Source organism: Scophthalmus maximus, chromosome 17, assembly GCF_022379125.1.
Source record: "Scophthalmus maximus strain ysfricsl-2021 chromosome 17, ASM2237912v1, whole genome shotgun sequence".
NCBI classification, from domain to species: Eukaryota; Metazoa; Chordata; class Actinopteri; order Pleuronectiformes; family Scophthalmidae; genus Scophthalmus; species Scophthalmus maximus.
In genome coordinates, this window is record NC_061531.1 from 16,970,001 (window position 1) to 16,997,046 (window position 27,046).

At 45.5% G+C, this 27,046-nt stretch overlaps 2 protein-coding genes across 4 annotated transcripts; both read right to left on the bottom strand.

Annotated features, from left to right (window-relative positions):
* Positions 1-2,094: 2,094 nt before the first annotated feature.
* setd1a (SET domain containing 1A, histone lysine methyltransferase) lies at positions 2,095-20,050 on the bottom strand. 2 transcript variants are annotated; one of them, XM_035614995.2, is made up of 21 exons: positions 19,956-20,050; positions 18,718-18,862; positions 18,510-18,608; positions 18,141-18,411; positions 17,361-17,506; positions 17,014-17,270; positions 15,075-16,737; positions 13,473-14,468; positions 12,896-13,063; positions 12,231-12,315; positions 12,002-12,138; positions 11,666-11,705; positions 11,388-11,571; positions 11,226-11,269; positions 9,732-11,005; positions 8,892-9,249; positions 8,598-8,779; positions 5,843-5,953; positions 4,680-4,799; positions 4,384-4,521; positions 2,095-4,284 (listed from the first exon to the last, which is right to left on the bottom strand). In XM_035614995.2, the coding sequence occupies exons 2-21, from the start codon at positions 18,853-18,855 to the stop codon at positions 4,111-4,113; spliced, it is 6,585 nt and encodes a 2,194-aa protein (XP_035470888.2). In that variant the 5' UTR covers positions 18,856-18,862; positions 19,956-20,050; the 3' UTR covers positions 2,095-4,110. The 2 variants fall into 2 exon arrangements, with proteins under 2 accessions (XP_035470888.2, XP_035470886.2); XM_035614993.2 differs by lacking the exon at positions 19,956-20,050 and adding an exon at positions 19,663-19,945.
* A 1,680-nt stretch (positions 20,051-21,730) lies between these two features.
* Positions 21,731-26,874, bottom strand: ccdc47 (coiled-coil domain containing 47). Of its 2 annotated transcripts, none has more exons than XM_047328056.1 (13): positions 26,721-26,874; positions 25,326-25,626; positions 25,139-25,240; positions 24,610-24,784; positions 24,381-24,502; positions 24,232-24,297; positions 23,982-24,083; positions 23,757-23,867; positions 23,527-23,612; positions 23,383-23,441; positions 23,190-23,299; positions 22,880-23,047; positions 21,731-22,378 (listed from the first exon to the last, which is right to left on the bottom strand). In XM_047328056.1, the coding sequence occupies exons 2-13, from the start codon at positions 25,608-25,610 to the stop codon at positions 22,298-22,300; spliced, it is 1,467 nt and encodes a 488-aa protein (XP_047184012.1). In that variant the 5' UTR covers positions 25,611-25,626; positions 26,721-26,874; the 3' UTR covers positions 21,731-22,297. The 2 variants fall into 2 exon arrangements, with proteins under 2 accessions (XP_047184012.1, XP_035471009.2); XM_035615116.2 differs by having other exon boundaries at positions 25,326-25,618; positions 26,721-26,856.
* Positions 26,875-27,046: the final 172 nt, after the last annotated feature.

Genomic DNA, 27,046 nt, shown 5'->3' on the forward strand with positions numbered 1-27,046 from the left:
ACCGGCTGGGGGGGGTCTTGTATACCCAGTGGTGGTGGAAGTGCTTAAAACCTTTTTACTGAAAGTAAGTACAGTATTATGGGACACGAGGCAAATATTAAATATCCAAATGTAATTTGTAAATGAGTGTTTACGGTTTCCCGAGGCTGCTCGGAGGGAATGAAAGGAGAGCATTGTTGGAGGGAGACAGGTGGAGTCGCAGGCCTCCGCCTCTGTTGATGGCTTCCTTCACTTCTCTTTCACACCATCCTGTCTTTCCTGTCTACAATGTACACACACACACACACACGCGCACGCACACACACACACACACACCCCCCACACACACCCCCCCCCCACACACACACACACACACACACACACACACACACACACACACACACACACACACACACACACACACACACACACACACACACACACACACACACACACACACACACACACACACACACACACACACACACACACACACACACACACACACACGTCCCTTTAAGCTCCGGGGCCCTTTTCCCAATGAAAGAGAGTCAGAGTAGACGAAGATGGAACAAAGCAAAAATGAAAGATTTCTTCATGTTCGCCTGAGAAACAAAACAAAACACAGTGAATGTGCCCTAATGCAGATGGAGCCCATACCTTCTGAAATCCATTGAACGACAACCGAACATTATCTGTGCCGACCCAGGCTGTAGATGAACGTGAGCTGAAGTGGTCTTTAAAAAAAGGGTTTTCATTGTCTTCCTGCTTCCTGCATGTTGGCACGGAGACACACTTACCTCTCACGCCGGGCTGCGTGGAACACATTACCCAATCGAGTCCAACAATACTTTTTTAAAAGCGTGCCTGGAATTACTTAAGGAGAGGAAAACAGGACGCACATGCAGCAAATCCCAACCAATACAAATAACCCATATTCAAGATTACAAAAACTAAAAAGAATTAAAAATAAAATACAGTTAAACATAAACATGTAGTAAATGCTTTTGAATTGTGTTTACATGACACAATAGTATATTAGTTAATTACCAAATATATATTTAATTATACGTTCTCTATAACTGAGCTACGACGTGCATATTTCAGTAGGATTGCACTATTTTATCAGACGCCCTTTCTGATATCATAAAAGCACCGAGCGAAGTTCTGAGGTCTGTATTTTTAACGTGAAATTAGCATTAGCAAACTTTCATAATGACAATTAATAGCCGGGAGCTCCCTCGTACAGCACATTAGGAGTCTTTTGAGGTCATCCAGAGGGAACGTATTGACTCACTTCTGTGTGCGCTCTCGACACTGATCCCAGTCGTACAGGGGGCGATACTGGAAGTGACGTAGGGCCTTGTCCGTGAGCACCGTGAAGGACAAAGCCAAGGTGTAACGGTTCAGCAGCGGCGTCAGACGGGGAAAGGCCAAAGGAACTCATACACATACTGGAATCAATTACCTCTTTGCCCTTAGCTTCCAGCACATTCTTCTCTGCCTTTGCCTTGCTCTTGCGACAGGCCATGGTGCAGTCCACGGGGTAAGGGGAATCTCCATTTCCCCTGAGGAAAAAACAAAACAAGTAAATTTCAGGTGTTCAGGTGTACAGCGAGAGAGTCATGTGAGCATGAGAGTATCATTTCTCCGCCGGCCTCATGTTTTCCATGATGGTGCATTCAGGAGCATTTCTGGGAAATGCAATGATTCAAAAAAAAAAAAAACACACACACACCACACGCCTACATCCAGTTTTCATGTGATTTACAGTTCATGACGACAACATTTGTAAAGTACACAATGACTAAGTCACAACATCTTCATCCTCCAAGATACCGGAGTCCAGCTTTCATGTGAGGTAAAACAAAAGTTAAGATTTTGTTTTTTTCACCTTCAGAATGAAATGTACGGGCTGAAATAAAACTACATAGCTCCACATTAATGGGTTCTGTTATAAGAAGGCAGCATTTGAAATGACAGACGGTGTGAGTCTTCCGTATGTTATTAAACCAAAGCTTAGTTTAGCAGTCGTGTTCAGGAACTAATCGTTGTCTACATCATCCTGAACCTCTGTTGCTCACAGGAGGACACGGGGAAAAAGATGAGATTTCATTTATTTAAAAAATATTTTAATGCACCATTAATAAAGGGTCCAACGCATTAATACAAGAGAAAATATTGCAAATAATATTAAAATAATCATCAAATTAAAAGGAGAAAAAAAACAATAACAAAAAAAAGGAAATGAATGGAAGGTATGTACATGTTTCCTCCTCGTGGAGGGAGGAAAAGGAACAACATATTTACAGCTCGGAATCAGTGTGTTTCTACGAGAAACAAACACCTCTACAATATTTACATGTACTTCTTTGTTTTGTTTTTCCTTTTTTTCTTTTCTTCCTTTCATCTTCTCGTCCTGTAGTAAAAGAGGGAGTAGGTTTGTACTGAAAGGCTTTTTTCATTACCACAAGAAATATCTTACACACTTTTCCTGTTTGGGAGGGAACAAAAAAACAGGAAAAACAAGAGTCTTCTGCGAGTTTAAAGTTAAACTTTGGACGGCCACGGCCATATGAAATAAAAAAAAACAAAACAGAGACACGACGCAGGGGGCCCATAGACAATATGTCAATCTGCAGCGCTGTCACAAACACGCACAGTTTGTATCGTCCATCTGCAAACAGATCGTGAGCGGGACACGTTTGCCTTGAGCTGAAAAAGCTGATCGGGAGGGCGATGTTTTCTACTTCCACACTCAAGTAAACTACATACTAATGAATTCTGGAGAGGAAATACGGGGGGGGGGGGGGGGGGGGGGCAGAACTTAAAAGAGACCAGACCCAATGAAATAAATGTGCCTTTTAAAAACATCTGTAGCACACACAGTGACTAAGATAGACAGCGGAAAAACGTTTTCACCCTCTTGAAATGGGAATCTGACATCCGCTGATAAAAACAAAACACGAGGATGCAACTGAACTAACCACAGACAGACACACAGACACACAGTCAGACTTAACAAGTTGTCCTCTACAAGACCTTTAGTTCACAGAGCTCAAACTCGAGGGGGGGAAATAGGCAAAAAGAGGGAAAAAAGGCCAATTTCGGTTGAGCTGATCCAGCAGACAAAATTCAGCAGCCAGGTAGAAATAACACATGTTTAAGCTAGGAACTTAAATGACACACATTTTCACGCCGCGTTTTTAAAAAACTAGTAGTTTTCTATAAGGGGGGACATTAAATCTCATCCAGACAGCCGCTCGTGGCAAATCAGGAGAGCGACGGAACAGCGAGGGAAGGGAAGCGACAGTTTTTTTTATAGGGGGGCTGGTGAAGCAACTGTGGACAGTCACTGTAAGATACGTACAGCTAACGCAAACTAAATAACAAATATCATTAATAACAGCAATAATATTATTAGAATACCGTGAAATGAATTTTTTTTTTTAAAAGCTTGAAAACCATCGTCACACTAGGAAATCTTGCATAACTGAAAAACCAAATCGATTGAAGTTTATCGTCTTGAGACGTTCGCCCTTGACAAGAAAAACCCTGAATTTTTGTGGGATGTTCCTGTGCGTCTGCATGTGGATCTGTGGGTTGGGTGGGGTCTGACACAGGGAGCGTGACCCCAGGCTGCAGATGTACGTGAGCTGACGTAGTGTAAAAAATACTGATGTTTTTTTTCTTCTGTTTTTTATTAGTTTTCATTGTCTTCCTGCTTCCTGCATGTTGGCACGGAGACACACTGACCTCTCACGCCTAGCTGGGTGGAAACACATTACCCAATCGAGTCCAACAATACTGCCAAACAAGAACTCATGCTGAAGCAGAGGGCCCCCCCCCCGAATAGTATTCAAATGCCAGGTTTACACAACCCCGCCGCCACACACTGGGCTTGTGAAAACCTGCCAAGTGAATTGAAAAATGTGCGTGAAAAGTGCAAGTGTGTGCGTCTCTCTTGTTTCCTGGGTAGTTATGAGGACGGCTGCGAGGGCCATCCGGAGGAGGGGGGTGGTGGCTTTAATTCAATGTACCCTCTGAGGAGGGCAACCGGGGGGAGGGGGGACTGTGTGCGTGTCTGGCTGGCCATTGGCAAGTGGGGGGGGGGGGGATAAGTACGTCCCACTAGTTGAGCGTCCCGCGGCAGTTCTCTGTGCCGCACAGGCAGGGGATCTTGTTGTCCTCCAGGGGGAACTTGTAGTCGTAGGTGATCTCTTCGTTGACGGCGATGGCCTGCTTGGAGTAGATCACAATCTTCTTCTGGGACTCTATGGTGATGACCTTGGCGTAGCAGTTTGGCTGGAGGAGCATAGGGGAAAACGAGAGACTGATGAGGAACAGCTCTGAAAAAATAAATAAACGAAATGAGGGTAAAAATAAATGGACGTTCAGACTCACAGTGCAGCAGTGGTTGATGAACCGCGCCAGGTTGCCGCACTTGGTGGCGTCTATGATCGTGTCGTGGTCCACCCGGAACAAGTAGCTGCTGCCGATGCCCTGCTGTGCGTACCGCTTCTCCCGATTGTCCGCAACCATCTGGACACACAACGCGAGAATTTGCTCACTGACCCTATATGTTAACACTGTACCGACCAACAACATATAGAGGTATCGATAACTCTTCTCCATAACCCTTCTTTGTTTTATATGCATATTTTGGAGATAAAAATGGAATCGTTGAACATTTTCCGTACCTGTCTGATGTTCTGACCCACATACTCGATGACCATCTCATCAGCGGCGATGGGCTCCATGGCGAACAGGCCCCACTCGTGGATCCTGCTGCGCCCGAAACGAAGCCTCTTTTTGCGGAACTGCGCGTGGATGAAAAAGAGCCACAGTCACGGTCTGAGACGAGCACTCAGCTGACAAATTGAATCTTAATAGGAGGAGGATAAACAAGTATTTCGTCGAGAAAAAGTCTCAAAAGAGACTCAAAAAGTTTAGAAAAAGTAAATGTAGGCAGAAAAAGCAACTTTAAGCTTTTAGCTATACCCAAAGTTAGCAAATATTCCAACTCGGTAGTTATCACAGTTCCGGTGCAACAGTTCTGCCCATAGACTCGACCGCTGCCTGATAATTCTACTTCTTTGGAGGAACATCACTGTATTGATTTTCCGTTAAAATACAGTAAATTCAAAGTTGCAAAGAGAGCACAGTTGACAAAGCAAGTAGTTTATAGGTTCCCCGGGGGTTTTTTTTGCATGTCTTCTCTTTTTTCCCCTAATGTTTCTATAAAATAATACATCACTTTTTGAAGTATTAAAAAAAGTGGATGATTTACTAACCGTCTATCAGTTACACTCATGTGTCATGCTTTGCTGCGGATGAACACTTATTTTATCAGCTGGTGCAGATAGTGATCTTTGTTTTTAAGTTAAAGGGGCAGCACGCGATTTTTTGAGAAAGATCGATTATTTGTTGATTTTTGGAACTGCACTGGTCGAGGGTTGAACCCGCAGCTTCGGCTACGTGAGACCGACGAGCTAACCGTGCCGTCTGTCGCTAGTGCGTCTCTTAAGGTGTCGGGGAACGAGTTGTACAAACTGCACAGAAGGTTGGGTTTATTTTGTGTCCGATTTACAGAGCTGGAAACTGAATTTTTTGAGGGAGCGTGAGGAGTTATTCACTGAATTTTACAAAAAAGTTTGTTGGATTAAAATCGCTTGCTGCTCTACAATAACATTTTATGGTGATTTAAGTACATTTAAATGCTTATGTGAATATTTATTTATTTATTTTTAAGGGATTACTGGGAAAATATATAATGTACATGTAGATAAGTATGAAAAAAGGCCGTATGTATGTGTAATGTGCATGTGATGGAATGAGCATGCGAGGGGAAACATGGCGGCACCTTAAGCTGGTTGAGTTTGAGCAGGTCAGAGTCCATGACGGCCGTGGTGCCGATGACGGTGAGGAGTCGCCGCTGCTCCGAGCGTCTCTCCGACAGCACCCGGTTGACGCCCTGACAGGAAACAGACGGCAAGAGACACAACATCATGTTATCACACGGCCTCGAACTGCAGGACACTGAAGGAACAGAGCTCTCGACAGACGGTTTGTGTGAGAGAAGTTAAAACTAATGACGTGACAAGAGGACGGACAGAGGGTAGTTTCCCCTCAACAAGCAAATGTGTGGAATATGAATTCTGAAAACAAATCTGTAATTGAACAAAAAAGAACAGAAGTAAAAACTCACATTTACAACGAAAAACATGACATTTCAGAGGTTACTGACGTTTTATCAAGTATTTGGACCTGAACTGGATATTTGCATATTCATATCACATTTTCAAGATAACAACAAGGGTGTGTTGGTTGTTTTGAATATGAATTCATCCTAATACCAAGTCTCATCTGTGTAGTCGATGGCTGTTATAGCTCATGTCTCTTTGTTAATTATGCAACCATAATTCTAATGTCCCTAGGAATTATTATGAACATGGCTGCAGCGTTTCCTTACATAACAAAATTATGACGATGAATTGAATTACACCTGAACAATGTCTGTTTGTATCAGTATCACATCATAATGTTTCGTGATATGTTTAAGGCTATGATGACGTGACAATAACGACACACAAACTTATGTTATAACGTGAACATTTGTGAGATTTAGCAACTATTATTATTCCAAGAAAATTTTCTTCTACGGACCGATGTTGCACCACATTTTGTGTCAAGTCAGTAAGTTATAAACATTAAAACAATAAGTGGGCAACGGGAAATCTCAAGTGTGTGCCCTCTGAAAGGAAAACACATAAAAATGGCAAATCCAAGACCCCTGCAGAACACACGTCTGCCAGAACCCCACCACAACGCCAGAATATCAGTTCCAGCATTTCCTTACGACACATCTGGCAGCGTGTGCGAGTGATAACAGACTCTACACGACGACCATCAGTGGTGACTCATAGGCAAAATCATAAAGGTGTGGCATATGAAGCTGAAAACAACCAAAACAATTAAAATGACTAAATTTGGGTTTTACTGTTTATTACTGTGGTTTGACAATAAAATGAGTTAAAAAAAAAAGTCACTGGAAGTAATGATAAGCTAACTTATACTAATCAACTAAGAGTTTGGTGGTAAAGAATACTTAATATGGTCAGGAACAAGAAACTGACTTCCTGGCATAATTTGTAATTTTTGAAATCCAGTGGCAGGAGGCAGCGGTGTTGAAACTTGGATGCGTTAAACTTGTCCTTGGCCACAAATTGTTTACAGATCAGGGTCATGGGCACAATTTTGGTTGAGACTTTGGTTGAGGAAAAGTCAACATGTCTATGTGCTCGTCACCAGTAAGTAAAAACCAACAGGGTTTGAAAACTAGCGTCTGTAGCACTGAACAAACACGTCGGTCATCTGTCTCACGGAACTGTCTCATTCCATCAGTTCAGGACAAATTCAATCTATTTTCATTTTTAATAATAATAATAACCTTATTTGTATAGCACCCTTATCGTTGTTGTGACACTTGAAATAGGATTTAAACCGAGGCTACAATTAACGTCTAAAATGATGATGAAGATGCAACATTAACGGTTCTAAATTAATGTTTCTACAACCTGCGGCATATTAAAACCAGCCGAGGAATATTCCTTTATGAAATATGATCAGAATCTGGCCTGGAAAAGTGATTTCGCACAATTATCATATGTCACAGTCGTGTTGAACTTTGACCTTTCATCATTTCGTGATATTGTGAGGTCCTTTGACGTTGACCTTTGACTCCCCCTCAAAAATCCAATGAAATTCCTCCTTAATTTCAACTAACCATCTTGTGCTGAATATGAACTAATTCTCTAAATGTGTTTCCTGAGATATCGACACAGCCGTCGCCAGTGTGAGTGTGTGTGGTTCAACCTGTTACTTATTGTGTCATAACATTGTGCAAAAGTTTAGGATTTGACGCGACCGCTGGCAGCAGTTGTACATCTGCTACTTGGAAAAGTGATGCAATACCCATCTGTAATAATCATACTTGGTTACCCTAGAGTTCGTTTACTGAGCCAACTTGGATCTGGGTATTGTCATTCTTAAATGACAGTATCCATTCCTGGAACCACGTCTGGACTTTTGTGAAATTCTCCTCCACTTTTCCATGGAATCAAATCTTCCTTATTTCCTCCACAAGTCCCATATTTTTATTACCACAAAGCTGGTTTGAATGTGTTTAAATTTGTTTAAAAGTTTCTTGCCTCAGGCGTATGCGACAAAATTACAGGTTCATCTCGAGGCTGCATTTTATCCTGTCTTCTTTTATTAAATGTCTCTTTCAGGGACACCAGTGCTTCCAACATTATCAAGATTAATGCTCAACGTTATTTCAATATGCTGAGACCGAAGCTCAGTCTGAGGCTCGATGTAAACTCCCCGATACGAAATAGACCAAATGTACAAAAAGAGACAGAAATGTTGTTTTCTTCATCGAGCCCTCTGGTATTGTTTGAATAATTTGAAAAGCATATTGGTGTTCAATTTAGTTTCACAACAGGTAGATTCATTAGCTAGATCATTGGAGAACCACAGACAGAGGAATAAATAAAAATGTTGGTTAAACATAGCAGAGAATAGCCAGAGAATGAAAATTTGGGGAGCAGGCCTACCGAGCTGTCGACGTTCTCCACTTCCCGTATGACCTGCTCGGGCAGATCCAGGTCGAGGTATACATCCTTCTCCTTGCGGCTGATGGCGTAGTAGCCCTCGCTCCTCGCACAGCCGGTCACGTGCTGACGAAGCTGCCCGTCCGCGCTCTTCTTCTTGCGCCGAGGATTCGGCAAATTGGTTAGTGCGGCCCAAAGGTCAAGGGAAATATGGACACGAAGACATGAACAAACTTCATCCACTACAATTTCATGGTATTCACATTTGAGGCAGAGGACAGTCGTCGATAAGGATATTCGTGTGGTTGACCCAGTGCGTATCGTTGAGCCAGTCGGAGCTGTGGTCGTCCTGCAGCAGCTTCTCGTAAGTCCTCTTCAGCAGCGTCAGGTCTTCGCCGTCCAGGCCAGAGTTCCAGATGTCGTACAGGATGGTCATCTGCTCAAACTCACTGCGGTTGTCGAACTTCACGGCGGGAAGCTCGGGCGCAGGCACGGGCTTCGGCCAGTGCTGGGACGACGCCACGCCTGCCTCCTGCAGGAAGAGGCGCTCGCTCTTCCGCACCTCTTCGACCGCATCGTCCCCTTCCGTGTCCGTGCTGGACAGCTCGCCGGACTCCAGCTCCTCCACGTCCACCTCTTCCTCGAAGTCTGAGACCTGCGCAGAGGAGGACGGATATTACTGCCGGTGAACTGCGAGAGAACACGGCTGTCGTCCGGTACAAAGGCCGAGTTCACATATAATCCCTGTTTTAATAGATTTTTTGCAGTAATTAATAAATTAATAATTAAAGCATTGTACAAAATCCGGGAACCATTTTTTAAAACTTTTAAACTCACTAAAGTATAGAAGTTATATAGAAGTTCAGTATCAGTTTTTTTTCCAGTGATTAGGCCCAATAATATATTGGTCTCATTAGGATTTAAACAGTAGTACTACTTATCTAACAGATCAAATTTTAAATAATATATTAATGCCAGGTTTCAGTACTCAAGGGACATTTGTTCAAATAATTGCCTTTCTTACCTGGGGATTTGAATCTATAGATGAGTGATATTTCTACTGTGACAGATTCTGTTGTGACACACTGTTGCATCGAACACACAATTAAGACATGCACAAACGTTTCACCAACGCACCTCGAGCTTCCGCTTCTTCTGCTTCTTGCCCGGCTGCTCCTGTTTTTTCGTGTTATGCACCTCAAGGTTTTCTTTGTCTTTTCTCCTTCTTTTTTTGCTCTCCTCCTTTTCATGTTCCGAACCCTTACCCTTCTTCTTCGACAATGGAGGAGCAGCCGTGGCCTGGCCCACGTCCTCGGACTCAAAAGGCACCACCGCCGCAGACAAGCATTCTCCTGCATCGCCCCTGGGTGGTAGCGCCTCACCGATGACCTCCTCTGGTGCCTCAAGCACCCCGGAGATCGCGTTGAGGTCAGCCGGGAGCAAGACCGAAGAGTCCTGTTTGCTGGAAGTTCTTTTGGTACTGGGCGCTGCTGTGAGAACGGGGGGTTTGCAGTAGTTGTGCTCCGTAAGGACAACTACGCCCTCTGGGTTCATAACCAGGGCCAGCGACTCCGGGGAGAAGAGACCCCCTTCCATCTTCTGCTCCTCTGCCTCGTCGGATGTCTCCGTCTCCTCCGAGTCCCCGGCATCGGGGTCCATTTTCAGGGCTACGTCAGCCAACACGGACAGATCGGCGGTGGAGGCCGAGGCCAGCTGCAGGAGGCTCGATGCCCCCAGCTGCTCTCTGAGTCTTAACCTCTGCTCGCTTTCCTCCTCACCCTCATCCTCCTCTCTGAGGGAGTGACAGGATGAGGCGGAGAAGCTGGGCGTCCGAGGTCTGCCTCGGGACCGTTTGTTGACAGGAGGCGGTGGAGGGGCCTCCTCAAAGGCCATCCTGCACATGGACGCATGATCCATGGGCAGATTCTGCACAGTGCGGCACACCATAACGGGAGGTGCAGGGGATTTGGGGGAGTCTTTGCCCACACCCCGTTTGCCTGGGGATTTGACAGGTGTGGTCTGGGGTGAAACAGGGGGTCCCTTTTTGGATTCATCAGAATCTGGAGTTCGTCCAGACGGGGGAACAAAGAGGGCGTTGCCTTCGCCGGGCTTTGAGGCGAAGGGGAGCAGCTGGATGCCTTGAGAGGGACGAGCCGAGGGGGTTTGGGCAGCAGTGGTGGAGGGGGAGAGGAGGGGAGATTCACCCGCCACTTGCGAGGGAGATGGAGATAGCGCCGCGCTCGGCAGCTGCACTTTGCCGTCGTTCTCCTCTGTGGAGAACGAGACCGTTTTCCTGCGCTTCTTGAGAGGGGGCACGAGAACAACGGGGGACGAGGGACGCGGGTACGGTGGTGACGGAGGCCGCTTGTCGGGTGCCGTCGTCGTATCTGCCTTGCCGCTCTTGGCTTCACCTGAGGGAAGATATTAAAGTTTAGAAAGTGACTACAACTCTGAGTGTTGTGCTATTTGCTTCTGCTAAGAATCAGGTTTTGGTAAATATTTTATAGAGTGTAAAGTCACTTGTCAAACGCAAATATTTAAATATATAAATGTATTTATTTATTAACATATGTCACAGTTTTCACTCATTCTACATGCGTTTGTTAATGTAAATGACGAGCGTGAACAAACCTGGTTTGATCTCTGCCTTTGGAACAGCAGCTGCATGATTTCCCCTGAAAAACAAGAGAAGGAATTTGAGCCAGGAATTATAATGATGTGATGAAAAGTACATGTCATTTGTCAAACAGACAAGATGTATGGCTTTCTGAGGAAGACGCGACAGCTTCATACCGGCCATCCTCTTTCTCTGTTGTGCTGTCCAGGGTCGACTCGTCCATGGTGTCCGGTCCGTCACTATCGGCCCTCTCTCCTTCCTCTTCATCCTCAGACGACGAAGACGAGGACGCTGAGGAGGAAGAGCCATCGGAGGACGAGGAGAGGCTCTCATCGTCACTGTCAGCGCTGAGGGCATCGTCTTGGAAAAAAAATTAAAATAAAATTGTTAAAAGATGAAAACAATACGGTTGGTGAAAACATTATAATGTGATTATTGGTTATTGATTATTTACCATCAGACTCCTTTTCACTTTGCTCTTCTTCCTCATCCTCCTGCACATAAAAACAGGAGGTTGTAGTTACAGTAGTAAAAGCAATCACAGTGAAATGCTGACATCTAGCGGAGTGAGTGAGAACAACATTAATATCAAAATGTTAACACAAAGCAAAAAAAAAATCAAACTTCTTGCATTCAATTTGGACCAAACACCAATATTAACTTATACATTTGAAACAATAACTTAAGCTGGTCTACGTGACTATTGAACGGGAACACACCAAACATGTGCATGAGTATTTTTTTTTTGCGGTTTGCTTAAAAAAAAACACTGGATAAAAACGCCCTTCACCTTTTCTGTCGAGGAGCCGTCCGACGTTTCCTCTCCCTCGCTGCCGAGCTCCCAGGGCTTGCGGTTTCTTGGCTTCTTTCTCCTCCTCTTGTTGTCCCTTTCAGCGCCATGCCTGTCAGCCTCTGGCATTCTCCGAGCTGAAAACGAAAAAACAACAGTTATATGCACCGGCTCTATAAGTCCACAACTTTTTTTTTTTTTTTAAACTGTCAATGTAAGCTCAGCAGACCTTCGTCATCCTCATCTGGCGGGGTCGAGGGTCGTGGCCTTTTCATGTCTCCCTCTTCAAGCTCCAGAGGTTCTTTCCTCTTCACCTGTACATTTGGATGACAACAAAAACATGATTTTCATTATATTAATTACCTAGGCAGCCCACTATAATCTAATCTGTCCCGCCACAGCTCCATGATGAACGGATTTTTTTTTTACACTTCTTAAAATAACAAAATAACTATTTTTAAGATTCACTTGGACCATCTTTGCTTCCCGCTCTCTCTCTTACAATAGACCCGTCTGTCAGAGTCGGATTGACCATTAGGACCACCGGGAGAAATCAGGGGCCTGGAGGACTGTCCAAAAAATCCACAACGTTTTTACCGCCCTCCACAAACAGGCAGAAGCTGGCACAACATTCTCTCACTGTGCACATCTTTCGAAATGAGCGTGTAGTTCTCAGGGGGGTTACTCGGACTGAGACCACAACAGGACAGCCTTCTGTCGACGGGGCTTAAGCTGATTGGAGTCTTGTGTTCTTTATTTAGCACATGATGTATCTGTGATGAAGTAGCTTTTTCTGTCAGTCAGTGAACTAAGCTTCATGTACTGATCTTCTGGTGGTTGTATGTATTGATGTTTTTTACAAAGGCGTGAAGGGTTGTAGTGTGGCGCTCTCACCTTGAAGGAGGGCAGTCGCAGCGCCCCACGGAGAGCAAAGTTTTCTACGCCACCGCTCTTCGCCCAATCCACGAGAGACATGAGAGGCTCCCGAGGACGGTTGACCTTTTCCTCTTTCTTCTCGTCCTCCCGTAACGCAGACACCCCCCTGACCATTGTCTGGAAAGGCTGGAGGGGGATAATTTTCACATTTTAAATGTATTCATAGCAAGATATCTAATCTTGTTTTTTTCCATTTCAAAGTATTAACAGTGGTAACTAGAGTTGGCAGCAGCACGAGGAGAGCAATTAAAAACTGCCATATTTGGAAAAAACTAAAAAAGTTTTTTGCTAACGACGAGACAATGAGATGCAGTTACATCCAACAACGTTTTAGACTGAAAATAAGAAAGCAGAATTTTTGAAAACAAGTTACATGAGGACTGGTAAAGATATTGATGTTAATTTTTTCTTTGAGCATAGAATCCGCTTTAAGTAAAGTTCAATAAAATATCCCTGCTATACTTTGTCTACTTTCAGACAAAAAACAAAATAGCATTTTGAAAAAGACTATTTTATTGGGATTATTCCTCCTTACCTTGGCCTTGGTCTCTTTCCTCTCCCACCACTCATCAAAGGTGGCAAAGGCGACATTCTCCACCATCTTGCGGTTCATGTCCCTCTGCATGATGTTTTTCATTTCCTGGATCAGAGTGGCCAGGACCATCTGCACCGTGGCCTCGTGCGGATTCTCAGCCAGCAGGGGTATCTCCTCGCCAGGAGCTGTGTACCCGTCTCCATCCGCCGGCAGCATGGTGCTGTAGTCAGGCGGGGGCATGTAAGAGGGGTAGTGTGGTTGTAGGACGTGTGGCGGCCAGCCCGTGTGAGGCGGCGGAATGCCGTGGTGTTGAAGGGGGGGTATCTGAGTGCTGTGGGGGTCGGAGTAGGGGTAGGCTATATGAGGGGGCATGTAGCGGTGGTCCTGGTCGTAATGAGCACCCGCCACGCTCCCCTCTTGGTCCATGTAGGGGTGGTGTGTGTGGGGTGGTGGCATAGAGTGGAGGTGGTAGGAGGTGTAGTCAGCAGTGGCTGCCTCACCAGGGCTCGGGGTGCCGTTGGACGACGACAAGCGTAGCTGGTGCAGGCGACTCAGCATGTGGGTCTGCATCTGGAAGGACATGGGAGCTCCGCCGCTGTACTGGTTCATCAGCTCCATGGAGGTGGCATAGTCATACATGTGATGGGGCATGGGAGGAGGATACTCAGGGTGGAGCTCCATGTGGGGAATGGGAGGGATCCCCGGGGGAGGTGGCGGCTGGAGGGAATAACCGGGAGGAGGCGGCGGTGGCAAATGGGGAGGGTAGGAGGGCATGGGCGGGTGCATGGAGGTGCCAAAGTGCTGTGCAGAGTCAGAGATCGGTTGGGGCGAAGACGAGGGGTCAGCTGCTTGTGAAGGCATCGCAGCCTGGGACGAAGAGGGCGAGGAGCCTGAGGTGATCGAGGGCTGGTGGGTGGTCACCGTTGTGATGGTAGTCCCCTCCTCCTCCTCCTCGTCTGATATCTCCATGTCTTCCCCTGAGGAATGAGGGGAGGACTGAAAGAAAACAAAGAGTTCACTGTTTTCAGCTGAGAAATCACCCATGTGTTTAAGTACAATAATGATAACCATCTGAGAGCCTCAAAAATAGAAGTATATTGTGCAAAAATAATGGGGCATTATTTGCAACAAAAATAACAACAACAACCCTGTATCCAGGATGTTGACAATCAGTTTGACAATTTGTTGTCAAACTGTTTTGCAGATCTTGTGTATGTATGCAATTGTAATAATAATGGGAAAAAAATCTATGAACAAAACCGTTTTTTCATATTAAACATGAAACATTTTTTATGGTTTGCTGCATTTCTGAGTTTCTTTTACCACAACGCTATCAATGCTAAAGCCCCCCATCCAATTTTAGTCATTTTGGTTTATTAAAAACAAAAACGTAAGAAGATTTGTGAGGGCAAGAATCTATAGAGATCAAATATAAACACAAAAAGTAGAGACTGTTCTTTACTTTGCTCTACAAACTGCCTCTGTGTCATACATACAACATCAGCACTCATTGGTGTGAGTATGCAACAATATGCTTAACAATAATATTTTATTTGATAACAAAACAAATGCAGCTGAGACCCAATATTTTTCAACTCTCACCTGACTCTGCCCATTATAAGGTGGCGTGTGTGCTCCTGTTGTGCTCCGCGTATCAGCAGATCCCGCCTGTGAAGATTCCTCCTGCGAAGCTCCAGGCCCAGCAAGGCCGACCTGGGCCTGGGGCTCCTCTGGTGGTGGGATGTGCGGAGAGTAGGTGGAGGAGGATGGCGTGTTTGCATTGAGTACAGTGGGGCTTTTCCTACCATCTCCTCCCTTTCCCAGTTTCTTTCCTCTGTCATTTTCCCCTTTCCTCCTCTGGTCCTTGTTCCCATTGTCTCCCACCTGATTAGCACCCGTGTGCTCCCCTGTTGCATCACCCGACTCCCCTCTTCGCTCCCCACGCGCGCCCCTCTGCTTGTCCTCTTTCTTATCATCCTCGTCTTCCTCATCAGAGGCAAGGAAGGAAAATTTAGCCTTCTGCTCCTTCAGGAGCATCTCAATACGAGAGTCGAGGCTGCTGCTGTGGTAGGCAAACGGTAAACTCTCATTGGTGGAGTCTGGCTCTGGCGAAGAGGAGTCACGCTGGGGAGGTTGTGGAGAGCTGGAGGAAGAGGGGAGGTGATGGGGGAGTGAGGTAGAGGAAGGGGAAGCAGTGGAGGAAGTTATGGAGGGGTGGGGCGGGGAGGAAGGTGGGGGCGTCTTCGGCGGTGCCGGCGGCGTGCTGGGACGGCGTTTGGGCTTTGTCCACTGCTCTTCACGAGCCGGACTGTCCTGACTGAAGTCCATTGTTCCAAGTGTCTCAGCTACAGCCGCTGCAATAACAGAGGCCGGTGGGAGGGGCGGTGGGGGTGGTGGAGGTGGAGGCAGAGCACCATGGTGACCTGCATGATAGTCTTTGTCAGCACCCACAGAAGGCAGAGAGCCCCTCTCTGCGAGGGTCGTGCACCCTTGTCGGGTGGAAACGTCCAATCCCTGAGGAGGGGCTGGGGCAGGCTCTTTGGAGGAGGAGAACGCAGGGTAAGAGGAGGGTGGGGGAGACATGCTGTTGGAGGAAGAGCGGTAAGAGTTAGAATTGTATCTGGGATCGGAGCTGTTGGAGTAGTCACCGTCTCTATCTCGATCTCTGTCCCTGTCTCGGTCGTGGCTGCTCCTTCTGCGGCTGCCGCTGCCGTGGTGGTTGTGAGAATGGTGGTGATTGCGGTGTCTCTGGTGGCTGTGGTCGCCCGACCGGGAGCCCAGGCTGTCTCGCCGGTGCCCCCTGTCGTCCCTGCGATCTGAGTGGTGATGAGAATGATGGGTGTGGTATTTTGAAGAAGAGTTTGTGTCCTGCTGGTGGTGGTAAGATGACCTCCTGGAACCGATGCCCCCTGGGCCGTAGCGCACGCCTGAGTCTCTGTCACGGTCCCGGTCCGACATTGCGGGCTGATCATATTGGGTGGCGAGGGGTGGTGGAGGCATCGAGTGGTGGGCCATGTGTGGCCCTGGCCCGCTAACATTTGGGTACGGAGGGTAGCACGGTGGCTCATTGGGACGGTATGACGTGGCTGGGGGGTACATAGGACGACCTCGATGATACACTGAAGGCTCCTGCGCATCTTCGGAGTAACGTGAAACTTTATATCCTCCGACAGTAGACGAGACTGCAGAAGATGAGGAGGAGGACGGTAACATGTCCTGAGGAGGGTAGCCGCTGCCCAAAGTGCCAGTGTTGAACCCAGTATGTCTGCAGGAGACGAATAAGGAAGATATTAAATTATCTTTTGGACCTAAAGATGGTTAACGTACTTGAACACACTACTACGAGCTCTGACCCAAACTCTTACACGAGCGACCAATGCCACCACTATATTTTTGTGTTATATAAAGGTGTTACTGTCAGTTATTAATACCAGACTAATAAATCAATAATATAAATGATTTGTGAAAGGATTTCTTGAGGCCTCATAAACTTTTGTAAAGTTGAAGGTCCAAATTTGCCTTGTGATAATCAACTACTGACCTGCTGCCGGCGTAACCCGAGTCTTGCGAGAAAGGAGTCCCGGACCTGGAGCTGTATGGTGTTCCTCCACCGCTCTGAACCGAAGCAGTGGAGCCCGGGGTGAAGGGGCCTGCCATGGTGGAGGGGGGCGTGTCCAGGCGCTGATCACTGAAGCCAGTGTCCACAGAGCAAGGGGTAACGCTTCCTGATGTGAGGGCCTGGACCCCCGCTGCCAAAACCACAAGGTCACTAGAGAGCCGCCGTCGGACTTCCGTTGACTGTGCACAGAAAGGCAAAATATATGTTGGTGATGATGATGCAAAGAATTTCTTAGGATATCCATTCTGATGTTAGCTAAAAAAAAATACCGTGTCAGGCTGTGGTTGTGGTGGTGGCGGCTGTGTTGGGGGCTGAGGCTGGAGCCTCTCTGTCAAAGCCTTGCCTCCCAGGGGCACCGTCTGAGGAGTATAGGACCCATTTACCATCAGGTCATAATACTTCTGCCTCTGTTGGCCTTGATAAGACACAAAAGTAAGAGAGAAAGATTAATACAGACGTAGAAAGGAGCTAAACATGTATATGAACGGCATCTATTCATAAGTAGGGTTTTCATGCCAAGATTCCATCAGGCTTAACTACCAGCAAGGGACAGTTTGTTTAGTTTAATTTAACAGGATATTACAGAAAAGAGATTTGAAGTTCAATTTATGTCGAGTTAAACAAGTGATTCACTTTCAGTGCAAATTTGAATAAACCTGCAGATAAAAAATTGCAAGGTACATATTTAAAATATGTATATTTTCAGTATGTACTCATAAACTTTAGCTCTTTCTTGAATTAAATAAAAAGCTGGCACATACCCAGACACAGAGTGAAGATCTACAAACGTTTTTGCAGTCGTTCAGATAAAAAATGTATGTGCTTTGTAGTTGAATGTGCACTTTACAAATTAGTTTTTAAACTGGCTTATATTCTATTCCAATTTCTGCTTAAGGGTCTCAGTGTTTCGATGTATTCCGATGGACCTAAACACCATAGACAGTCTGGCAAATTATCAATCAAAGCATCACTGTAATAGCTTGTAATAACTTGTCACTCCCGACACACTCATACCTTAACAATTGCTCAAACGATGTGTATTCGCTTACCCTTTATATCCAGTTGTGCGTGAATGATGTTCCCCATGACGGAGGTGTTGTGCAGCTGCTTGACCGTGTCCTTGGCGCCTCTGGTGCTGGTGAACAGCACCCTGGCCAGTCCCAAGTGCTTCCTGGTCTTGGGGTGAAACAGAATCTCCATCTCCTCCACCTCACCGAACTTGGCGCACATGTCTGCCAAGAAGGGCTCCTTGATGTTGTCATTGAGCCTGGCGAAGGTCACCTCCTTGAGGGGTATGGGACCCACATAGAACTCATCCAGCTGTAAAAGAAGAAGACAAGATCAGGGAGAGGATCTAGTGATTCCAAGAGATGAAGAAACTGGGATGCATGAAAGGAACGTTGACTAGCTTCGCTCACCTTAAACTTTGGCACTGGCAAAGACATCTCTGTATACCTGGACCACAGCCTCCGGGGTCGAGGGTCCCGCAGTTCACCCACGGGGGGAAATCCAGAGTCCTGGGGAAATTAGACCGGTTGCAGACACATTCATGCATGCACACACACAAAACAACAACAACAACAACAACAACAACAACAACAAAACAAAGCGGAGAAATCCACTCACCGGCACACTGAAGTGCACGCCATCGTATCTGTAGATCTTCTGTGTGACCCTTCTGATGGCAGGGTCCTGGACGAGTTTGTAGCTCTTCCACTGCAAACTGACAGCTTTCTGTGAGTCTGCCCCACCGTCTGGATCCATCCTACAGCTGCACGTCAATCAAAGGGGGGGGAAAAAAACACCATGATTTTTTAAAACACCCTCTCAGCAGAAGCCCCTCGCCGCAAACAACGATCCATCGCAAATGAGCTCCAAGACGAGGCGACGCGGACGTGAAATGCTGCAGCAATTACACGTGAAGCACATTCGGCCGCCGGCAGTCGACACTTCCGATCATGTAGCGTAACAGAAAGAAGAAGAAAAACACTGAGCTGCGTCACATCGCTTAGCCAAACACGAACTTCCATAACTAACGTCCGCTTGTAGCAAAATTCCGAGGCGGAAGAAGCAACGTGATGAGAAGGAGCAACGACCCTCGGCCCGCGGTGATGCTGCGCGCTGTCAAAACAATGACCAGCGTTACGTCACTGAGCAGTCGCCTCAGCTAGCAAACCTGCTGTTAGCAAAGAGCTAACGTGCAGCAGCAACACAACACACGAAAATAATGCAAAGGAGCCGCTCGCCGAAGTTCACCGGTTTCACGCGAAACGGCACGTCACGTCGGGTTCGGAACTACCCGCCGACCGTGTCGTTATCGATAGTCATTGCGTGAGAGGGCGTCAGCTGCTGTTAAATTACTTATACCGCAGCTCGCTGTTAGCGCCGTGCAAGTTAAGCGCACCGTTCGGCTAATGCTAACTAGCATGAACATCCAGTTTCGAGTCAAATTCGCGGATCTCGCGCACCCCCTGCCCACGTCGACGCTATTCCGCGAGCCGCATTCGCGCTGTGCACTTCCCTACGCGGCCCCGGCGGCTCGTTTTGCGCCACGTTTGCCCGAACTCTCACCCGCACCGCTTCCCGGGAGCTAGTGCCCGCTCATCCGAGAGGTAGCAGCCCGCCGCTACGGTGTAGGCAGTTGGGGCCAGGCCCCGGGGTAGACGAAGAAGAAAAACACTGAGTTCCTAACAGAGGCGGCACATCTCCGGCGCCGCGTCGAAGCGGAAACCGACCCGCTAAAACGATCCCGGCATCATTCCGGTGCTCAGTGCGGAGGGAAACGCGCCGCTCCGAGCGACGAAGCCATTGTTTTCGCGTTAAAACCCAAATAGTGATGAGAGAGCGGCCATCGCGTTACCAACCTGAAAGCCTCGCCTGTTCTCCGTCTGTGTACGCGAATGCAGCCTCACATTTCCGGCCAGCACTTTCTCCCAAACATTTTTAGGGAGGGAAAAAAAAACACACACACACAAAAGCGCCGACATAAACACTCAATATAGAATAAAAAATACATGTTTTTATTCAGGGGAGAAAATAACTAACCTTTCTATTTTTATAGTTGAAAAAATATGCTTGAATCTGCTCATACGTTTGTACAAGCAGTGTGAGCCTGGGAAAGTGATTAAAGCGCCACCTAAAGGCTGATCTGTGACACGGCAGCTGACTAGAATTAATGTTATTAAACGGTAGTTGTAATACTTGATATTCAGCAGACATATCATCCAATAGAGTAATTTATTATATATATATTAAAATAACTATAATTATGTATATCATCATTGATATTATAACAGAAGAGACATGGTAATTACAAGTATTCAGATTTTAAAAGTAGCAATACCACAATGTAGAAATACTCCATTACAAGTAGCTCACTGCATTCGACATTATAATCTAGTAAAAAGTATCATCAACAAAATGTTCTTAAAGTATCAAAAGTTAAAAAATATCCATTACACAGAAAATGGCCCTGTCAGTAATTTGTTGTTGCGTATTTTATTATTGTGCTAATATTACTAAAGTATGAACGTTTATAATGATTTTAATGTTGTAGCTGCCCGAAGTGGAGCTGATTTTAACTATTGTATAAACTAACAACATGTATGGCAAATAAATATAGGGGAGCAAATTTGTAAAATATACAATATTTGTCTCTGAAATGTAGAGGAATACAATATAGAGAGTTATTAATATCCAGAACATTCCGAAAATGTGTCAATAAGAATCAAAAATCTAAAACGTTAGAAATTAAACACCAAACACAAATTGTGGAACAACTGGGTTCCCCTAGAGACTGCCATTAAACTATCTACTTGGTCAAAGAGTTAGTTTTTTTTGGCATAAAGGGTGGCAACCCTTTACCCTTGTTATATCATTCAATGAAAAAAAGAACAACAGGTGAGATAAAACCTGAGAGAAGACTCATCTCTGCAGGAAGATAGAGAGAAATGAAATACTGTGGATTTTTATTATTGCTGTCATTCATAGAATACGGTTTGTGGTGCTACTTGATTGACTGGTGGTACACTTTCATTTTTGTTTTAATTAATTTTTAATTATTGTATCTAGCAAACTGGCAGCAGAGTGCAGGTCTGCAATATCCAGATTTACAAAAGTACATCATGCTGTGTTATCTGCATCATCAGCTCCATATGATAAGTGGTCAATACTGTGCAGTTTAAACACAATTCCGTTCAGTACATCTGCATCATAAACTGTTAATAACATTTTAGTTTTTGAGTGAGTTCAATAAATTCCATGGGAACTTCTGAGACTGTTGTTTTCATAGTGGATTGCATATTTTAAGATACCCTGGCGCAAAATAAAATATTTTCATATTTCCCATGCAGATAAAGTCTTATCATATCAGACTTAGATTATATAAAAATACCCACCTCTGACTAGCCATGGTTATTAATATCTGTTTCAGGATGTCCAGAGTCGACCACACTGATGTAACCAAATCTTGTTCAGACTCCAAAGTTAAATTTAGCATTGAGCCTCACCCATTCTGGTACCCGTTACAGACCCTCACTCTTTTAAACTACTGATACCAAGAAGTCTGTGTATCAGTTCCTACATTGTACAATACATTTGCACCCATCAATCATCCAAATCAAACCAATCAAACAGACAGTTTTCCAACAGACTCCAGTGCACTTTATTATGTTTGCTCAGATATTCATTAGAAACAGCCTGAAAGAAACCAAAATCAAAATATAAAATAAAAATTTCCTCGACATTATTGGTAAAGATTATATTAATGCTAATGCTTTCATTAGTTTTTAAAAATGTGGCTCAATACCACCTAATAGTGTGTTCCTTCTTAGCACATTAAGTTAAAAAAAATGCTCACCGAGATGCACAGCTTTTTAAACAGAGCTTTGATTAATTTTGAGAAGACAGTTTTAGATGAGAAGAAAAACAAATATAGACATCATAATGTGAATAGTGAAGACAGATTTGATGGTGGAAAAAGTCCCTCTCGTTTGACACGGATGTTCAATCACAGTCATTTTTAGGAGTAGCCGCACCAAAATGGAGCATGTTGGTGACACAAGCGGCGACGCTTGACAGACCGAGAGGCACAGGATGTCGGTTTTTGGAGCTGGAGCAACCGTGAGCCAGAGCTGTGGTGAGAGAAGCTGGAGAAAAAAACCCGAGCACTACTTTCACGTGTGCTTGTATCCCTGTGGAAGTTATTTCACATGGCTTTCACTTTGATCTGCTTCATCTTCATCTGCTTCTTCTCAATCTTCTTCTGATCACGACGCTGGGCTGCTTCCTGAAACAACAGAAAACCAAATATTTGAGACACAATAACATAATGGGGGAGAATGAGTGCTCTTTCACTAAGTGTGGGGGTTTTCAGTTTGGGAAATGCTTTGCTTTAATGTAGCTCATCTCTTTTTTTGTACAGTAAATAGGAAGCCAACAGAAAGTTGTCTCTGCTCAGAAGGCAATAAAATCCACCCACCATCATCTCTTAAGTTCATGAATTAACAGTTTAATCAGTACAAAAAAAGGACTGGTTCTTTGATGTCCAGCACACAACACCCCTATAAAATGGCAAATTATCATTTTGGGAAACAAAACAAAACCAGCTAAATATAACAGTAATTTAGATTTGAACGTCCATCCATAATAAGGCTGCTGCCTCCAGCCACATATTTACTGTAACAGGCATGAGAGTGGTATCAATCTTCTCATCTATCTCTTAGCAGGATAATTAATAAGCATAATTCCTACAATGTCAAACTATTCCTTCAAATTTCCGAGCTCACACCTCCAGACGACGCTGTCTCTCAGGGTCCTCCTCGTTCATGATCCGCTCCTTCTCGGCTCTCTTCTTCTCCTCCCGGCGGGTCTGGGCTGCTTCCTGGCGCTGAGCGTGAGTCTGCTTCAGGAAGTTCTCCTCCACGCGGGCCCGGTTTCGGTCAGCTTTCTGTTTGCCCTAATTGTACACAGGGAGGATATACAGTTGAGTCATGATAGCAGCACTTCAGACTTCAATCCAAAAACCTCCAAAAACAAATAAGTGGGTGTTCATTTTGGATGAACCACCAGCGACCTGGGCATTTAAAAATCCTGCTCACCTCTCTGTTGAGACGGAGCTTCTTGACTTTATCGATGCTGTAGATCACCATGTTCATGAGAGGAAGCAGAGAGTCCATGTCTTTGGGAGAGGTGTTGCCCATGCCAGGCACTACACACAAACACACATTTATTAACCATAAAACACAACAATGAAATGAAATGATGGGGGTAAAGGAGAGACCAAATACTCACCATTAAATGTAAACAGCAGTGACTTCTTGGTCTCGGGCAGCTTTAAGGGCTGACCCTCCCTGAAAGATGACACAGGAACTATTAGTACCACATAGAAAACAAAGAAAAACATACTAACTGGCATATGAAAGATTAAACACTCACTCTTGCATAACTTTTGGACCAGAAAATTGGTCCGAGAAATGGATGGACTCGATCTTGTCAGCATGGTTGGTGATATAATGAACCATCTAAAAAAAACAAAAACAAACAAATTACAGAAAAACCTGTTAATGGCCAAAATCAAGGGACCTTTCTCCAGTGTTACATATGATAAGATCACACTGTATGTGAGACAAGAGTAAACAAATGAAAAAATAAAAGCCAGACTTCACCTTGCTGTCCATCACTCCATCAGTGACCTCGCCCATCTCACTGACAATAGCCAGGGAGTCTGGGAGCCCATACTTGGCCCCAGACTTTGGCTTGTCACCGCAGAACTCACTCTATTGAATAAAAACAAAACAATCACGGTCTAGGACCCACGAGGTGAAATAATGGCAGAGACGTCAAAATTCAAAAGCATGCGTGATTATAAAAATGTTGTAGAGGATATTTACCAAGTCCTGCATCTCCTTCTGGAGTTTGGCCGTGGCCTTCTTGGTGCCCACGGCAAACACAAAAGTGTCCATGTCGTCGTCGCTGAGAGTCACTTTGATTTGCTACAAATCAAACAGAAAGATGTTTTGGGCTACAAAAATAAACTGGGACTGCAATATTTCTTATATAGTCCAGAATATCTATTCTTTTCCATCCATTTCAAAGGCTCGAAAACAATCGGATTTAAATTGCAGTTTGTTTGTTACTTACCACTTGGTCACATACAGGCCTCATCATCCTGGCCAGAACGTTGAGCAGGTCCTGCCTCTTAAGAAACTGGAGTAGAACACTAATAAATGACATGACTCTATATTTAATACAATACAATATACAAAGATATGATAACACAACACTCAAACCTTGAGTTGGATCAGCATGCCTTCACAGCACACACGGCCAGAGCACCACAGGTTGTAGATGTGCTCGTTCTCCTGATTCAGCTTACCAGTGCTCACCGCTTCTTTACTGGTGCCATCGTCACCTTAACATACAATTTAATGACACCATATGAACAATTTGACTATGACCAGGGGCAAAAAAAAAGCACAAGAACATGAGTTGCATTTCATCCACAGTTGATAGACTCACCCACTAGTGCAAAGTTGCTCTCTAACAGTTCTCTGTGCGAGTTGAACCAGGCGTGCGCCAGGCGGCTGTTTTTGTTCTTGCCAATGATATAGTTCATGATGTAGGCGAGCAGGCCAGTCACCATCAGGATCTCCATGTAGTAACTCTCCCAGCTGTTTTGCAGATGTGCGGGAACCTATGGCGATACAGCAGGATAGGCTAAAAAGCAGTCCGTTGCCCATGGCTACAGTTTCATTGTCACTGAGCTTCCGTGGAAACAGTTAATGTAAAGTAGGCGAATCCAGTTTAACTGACAAAATTCAACAGCAGCTACAAAACGGTGAAGTAATCCGAGTTTTGCCTGGTTTCATTTTGCTTACGGTGGACTCCTGCAGCTACAATGTTGCCCTAAAATACATTAGAAAATATGTTTTTATTAACAGACAGCAGAAACCCCTTTGCACGATGTGAGCCGAGGAAGATCACAACCAGCAGGAGATTGTGTGTCACACTCGATTCCGAGAAGATTTTAACACCAAAGCCAGCTTACTGTGTGGATTATAAGGGGGTCCTTCATGGAGTGGCCCGGCCCCTCCATGTCTCCAAACCCCTCAAACTCCTCCTGGTCATATTTCCTGTACATGTCTTGATCCTGTGTAAACGTGAAACTGAAATTAGGTATGCTACAGATTCTGTATGAATTTTAAAACATGTTGTCAATTAAGCTGGCAATATACCTGTGTCTCCGAGTCCTCGAAGCCATCCTGGCCGTCCTCCAGCTCCACGGTGGCTTCGTCTTCGTCTTCGTCCTCCTCGGGCTTCGAGGTCTGCGAGGCACGAGGCGGCGGGGCGGTTTCCGTCTCCGCCGCTTGCTCGTCGTTCATGTCCTCAAACTCGGCGAAGTCATTGTCGTCGAAGTCCACTATGTCCTCGCCGTCGTCGTCACTGTAGCGCCCTCTCGCGAGGGGAAAGGCCAGGAGGAGCAGCAGCGAGGAGATCAGGAGGAGATGTGCACGTCGCATCGCGGCGCCTGCGTGACTGTGGAACGGCAAAATATGAGCGGATGTATAGATAGTGGAAAACGTGAAAATAAGGGCGGTTTGATCAGCAAGCGGGAAGGTGGAATACATGATGCAGAGTACAAACAGGAAGGGGGGGGAGAGATCACAAACACTTTCAAAAGAAGGAAGTCAAATGCAAAGAATGAGAAATCTGTCATTGTCAGCCTGTGCATGTTGCAACTTCCAAAGGATTGTCTTAATATCGTAGTGACTTGAGGGCGCTGATGGAAGGATTACGTGGTGTATGTAAGCTTATTAACTTCCACCTGCTCACGACGTGACATCATTTCACGTTAGTCACGAAAAACGGATGCCTCTGGCACTGACAGTTAAACTTCAGTTGTACTTGGATCCGGGTTGTGCTGGTCCCACAGTGCAGCGAACACAACCCAGACCCTGCACTCACGTCCACGTGATGACCCCCTCGAAGACCAGGGGCACCTCGACGGACCGAATCCAGCTGAAGGGGAACAGACGCAGCTCGACTGCACCAGCACATCTTCACGTTGTAGCACACGAGAACTCATTTGCAGTGGTGTCGTTGTGAATAAAAAGCGGTGGACGTGGCATCAAATCAAAAATACTCTAACAGAGTGTGGCACTGTGCTGGGGTAACCCTACCGGCCAAGCTTGGACTGGAGCAGCCGAACAGTGAGTGGTTGAATCCGGGGTAAACAGTCCACCGGACACCCTGCACCTCTTCAACTTTAGCCGGCGACACGCTTGCTAACAGGCTAAAATGTCGGCTCATGTTTCGACACTCGAGTCGCAACTAGCACTGTTTACACACATAACAAAGTCTGCAGGATGAAAACCACGGGTCGTAATCACGCCACAGCGACTCGACCCATCCCCAACCCCCCACCCCCCCCGCGACTCACTCACTTTATTATTAGCTGTTAGCAGATCTGCCATTAGCATGCTAACGATTGGCTAAGTAGCACTGGGACCATGTTGCTAGCAACCAAGCTTTGCTCCCGAGCGGAAACAGGCCCCTTGAGTGTCGCTAACACAGGCGGGACACCGAGGCACATTAGAACCACAACGAATTTAACAAAACGTCCACTTTACCTTGACAATCGCTGGCGAAAACGTGACGTTGGCTGAGCTACAGTGACCTGAGCTGTCCTTGTAGTAATGTGTAGTAACCGGGCACAGCGCTGACCTTTCAAAGTAAAAGTGCCACGGCAGGAGGTAACAGTTGCCTCGACATTTCAAAGTAAAAGCATCGTTCCAGTCGGTATCAGGTGACCACGGCCTCCCCTGCGTTCACTCCAGTGGAATTAAAACTTTTATTTTGTTAACGTGTTCACCGAAAGTTATATGCGGATTTTCTCTACATAACGTCAGCTGACTTTATGGTTGACGTGGGTGTGTGTGCGCTTGATTATGAGTCT

Bases quoted from the DNA above. Each gene is read 5' to 3' on its own strand.
- ccdc47 (XM_047328056.1), bottom strand. From the start codon at position 25,610: ATGCGACGTGCACATCTCCTCCTGATCTCCTCGCTGCTGCTCCTCCTG. The intron at 24,298-24,380 runs GTTTGAGTGTTG...GTTCTACTCCAG, and splicing joins GCATGCTGATCCAACTCAAG to TTTCTTAAGAGGCAGGACCT. The intron at 23,442-23,526 runs GTGAGTGTTTAA...GTCATCTTTCAG, and splicing joins GGTCCAAAAGTTATGCAAGA to GGAGGGTCAGCCCTTAAAGC.
- setd1a (XM_035614995.2), bottom strand. From the start codon at position 18,855: ATGGATCCAGACGGTGGGGCAGACTCACAGAAAGCTGTCAGTTTGCAG. The intron at 4,522-4,679 runs GTACGGAAAATG...TTGTGTGTCCAG, and splicing joins TGGGTCAGAACATCAGACAG to ATGGTTGCGGACAATCGGGA. The intron at 4,285-4,383 runs GTGAGTCTGAAC...ATGCTCCTCCAG, and splicing joins TCATCAACCACTGCTGCACT to CCAAACTGCTACGCCAAGGT.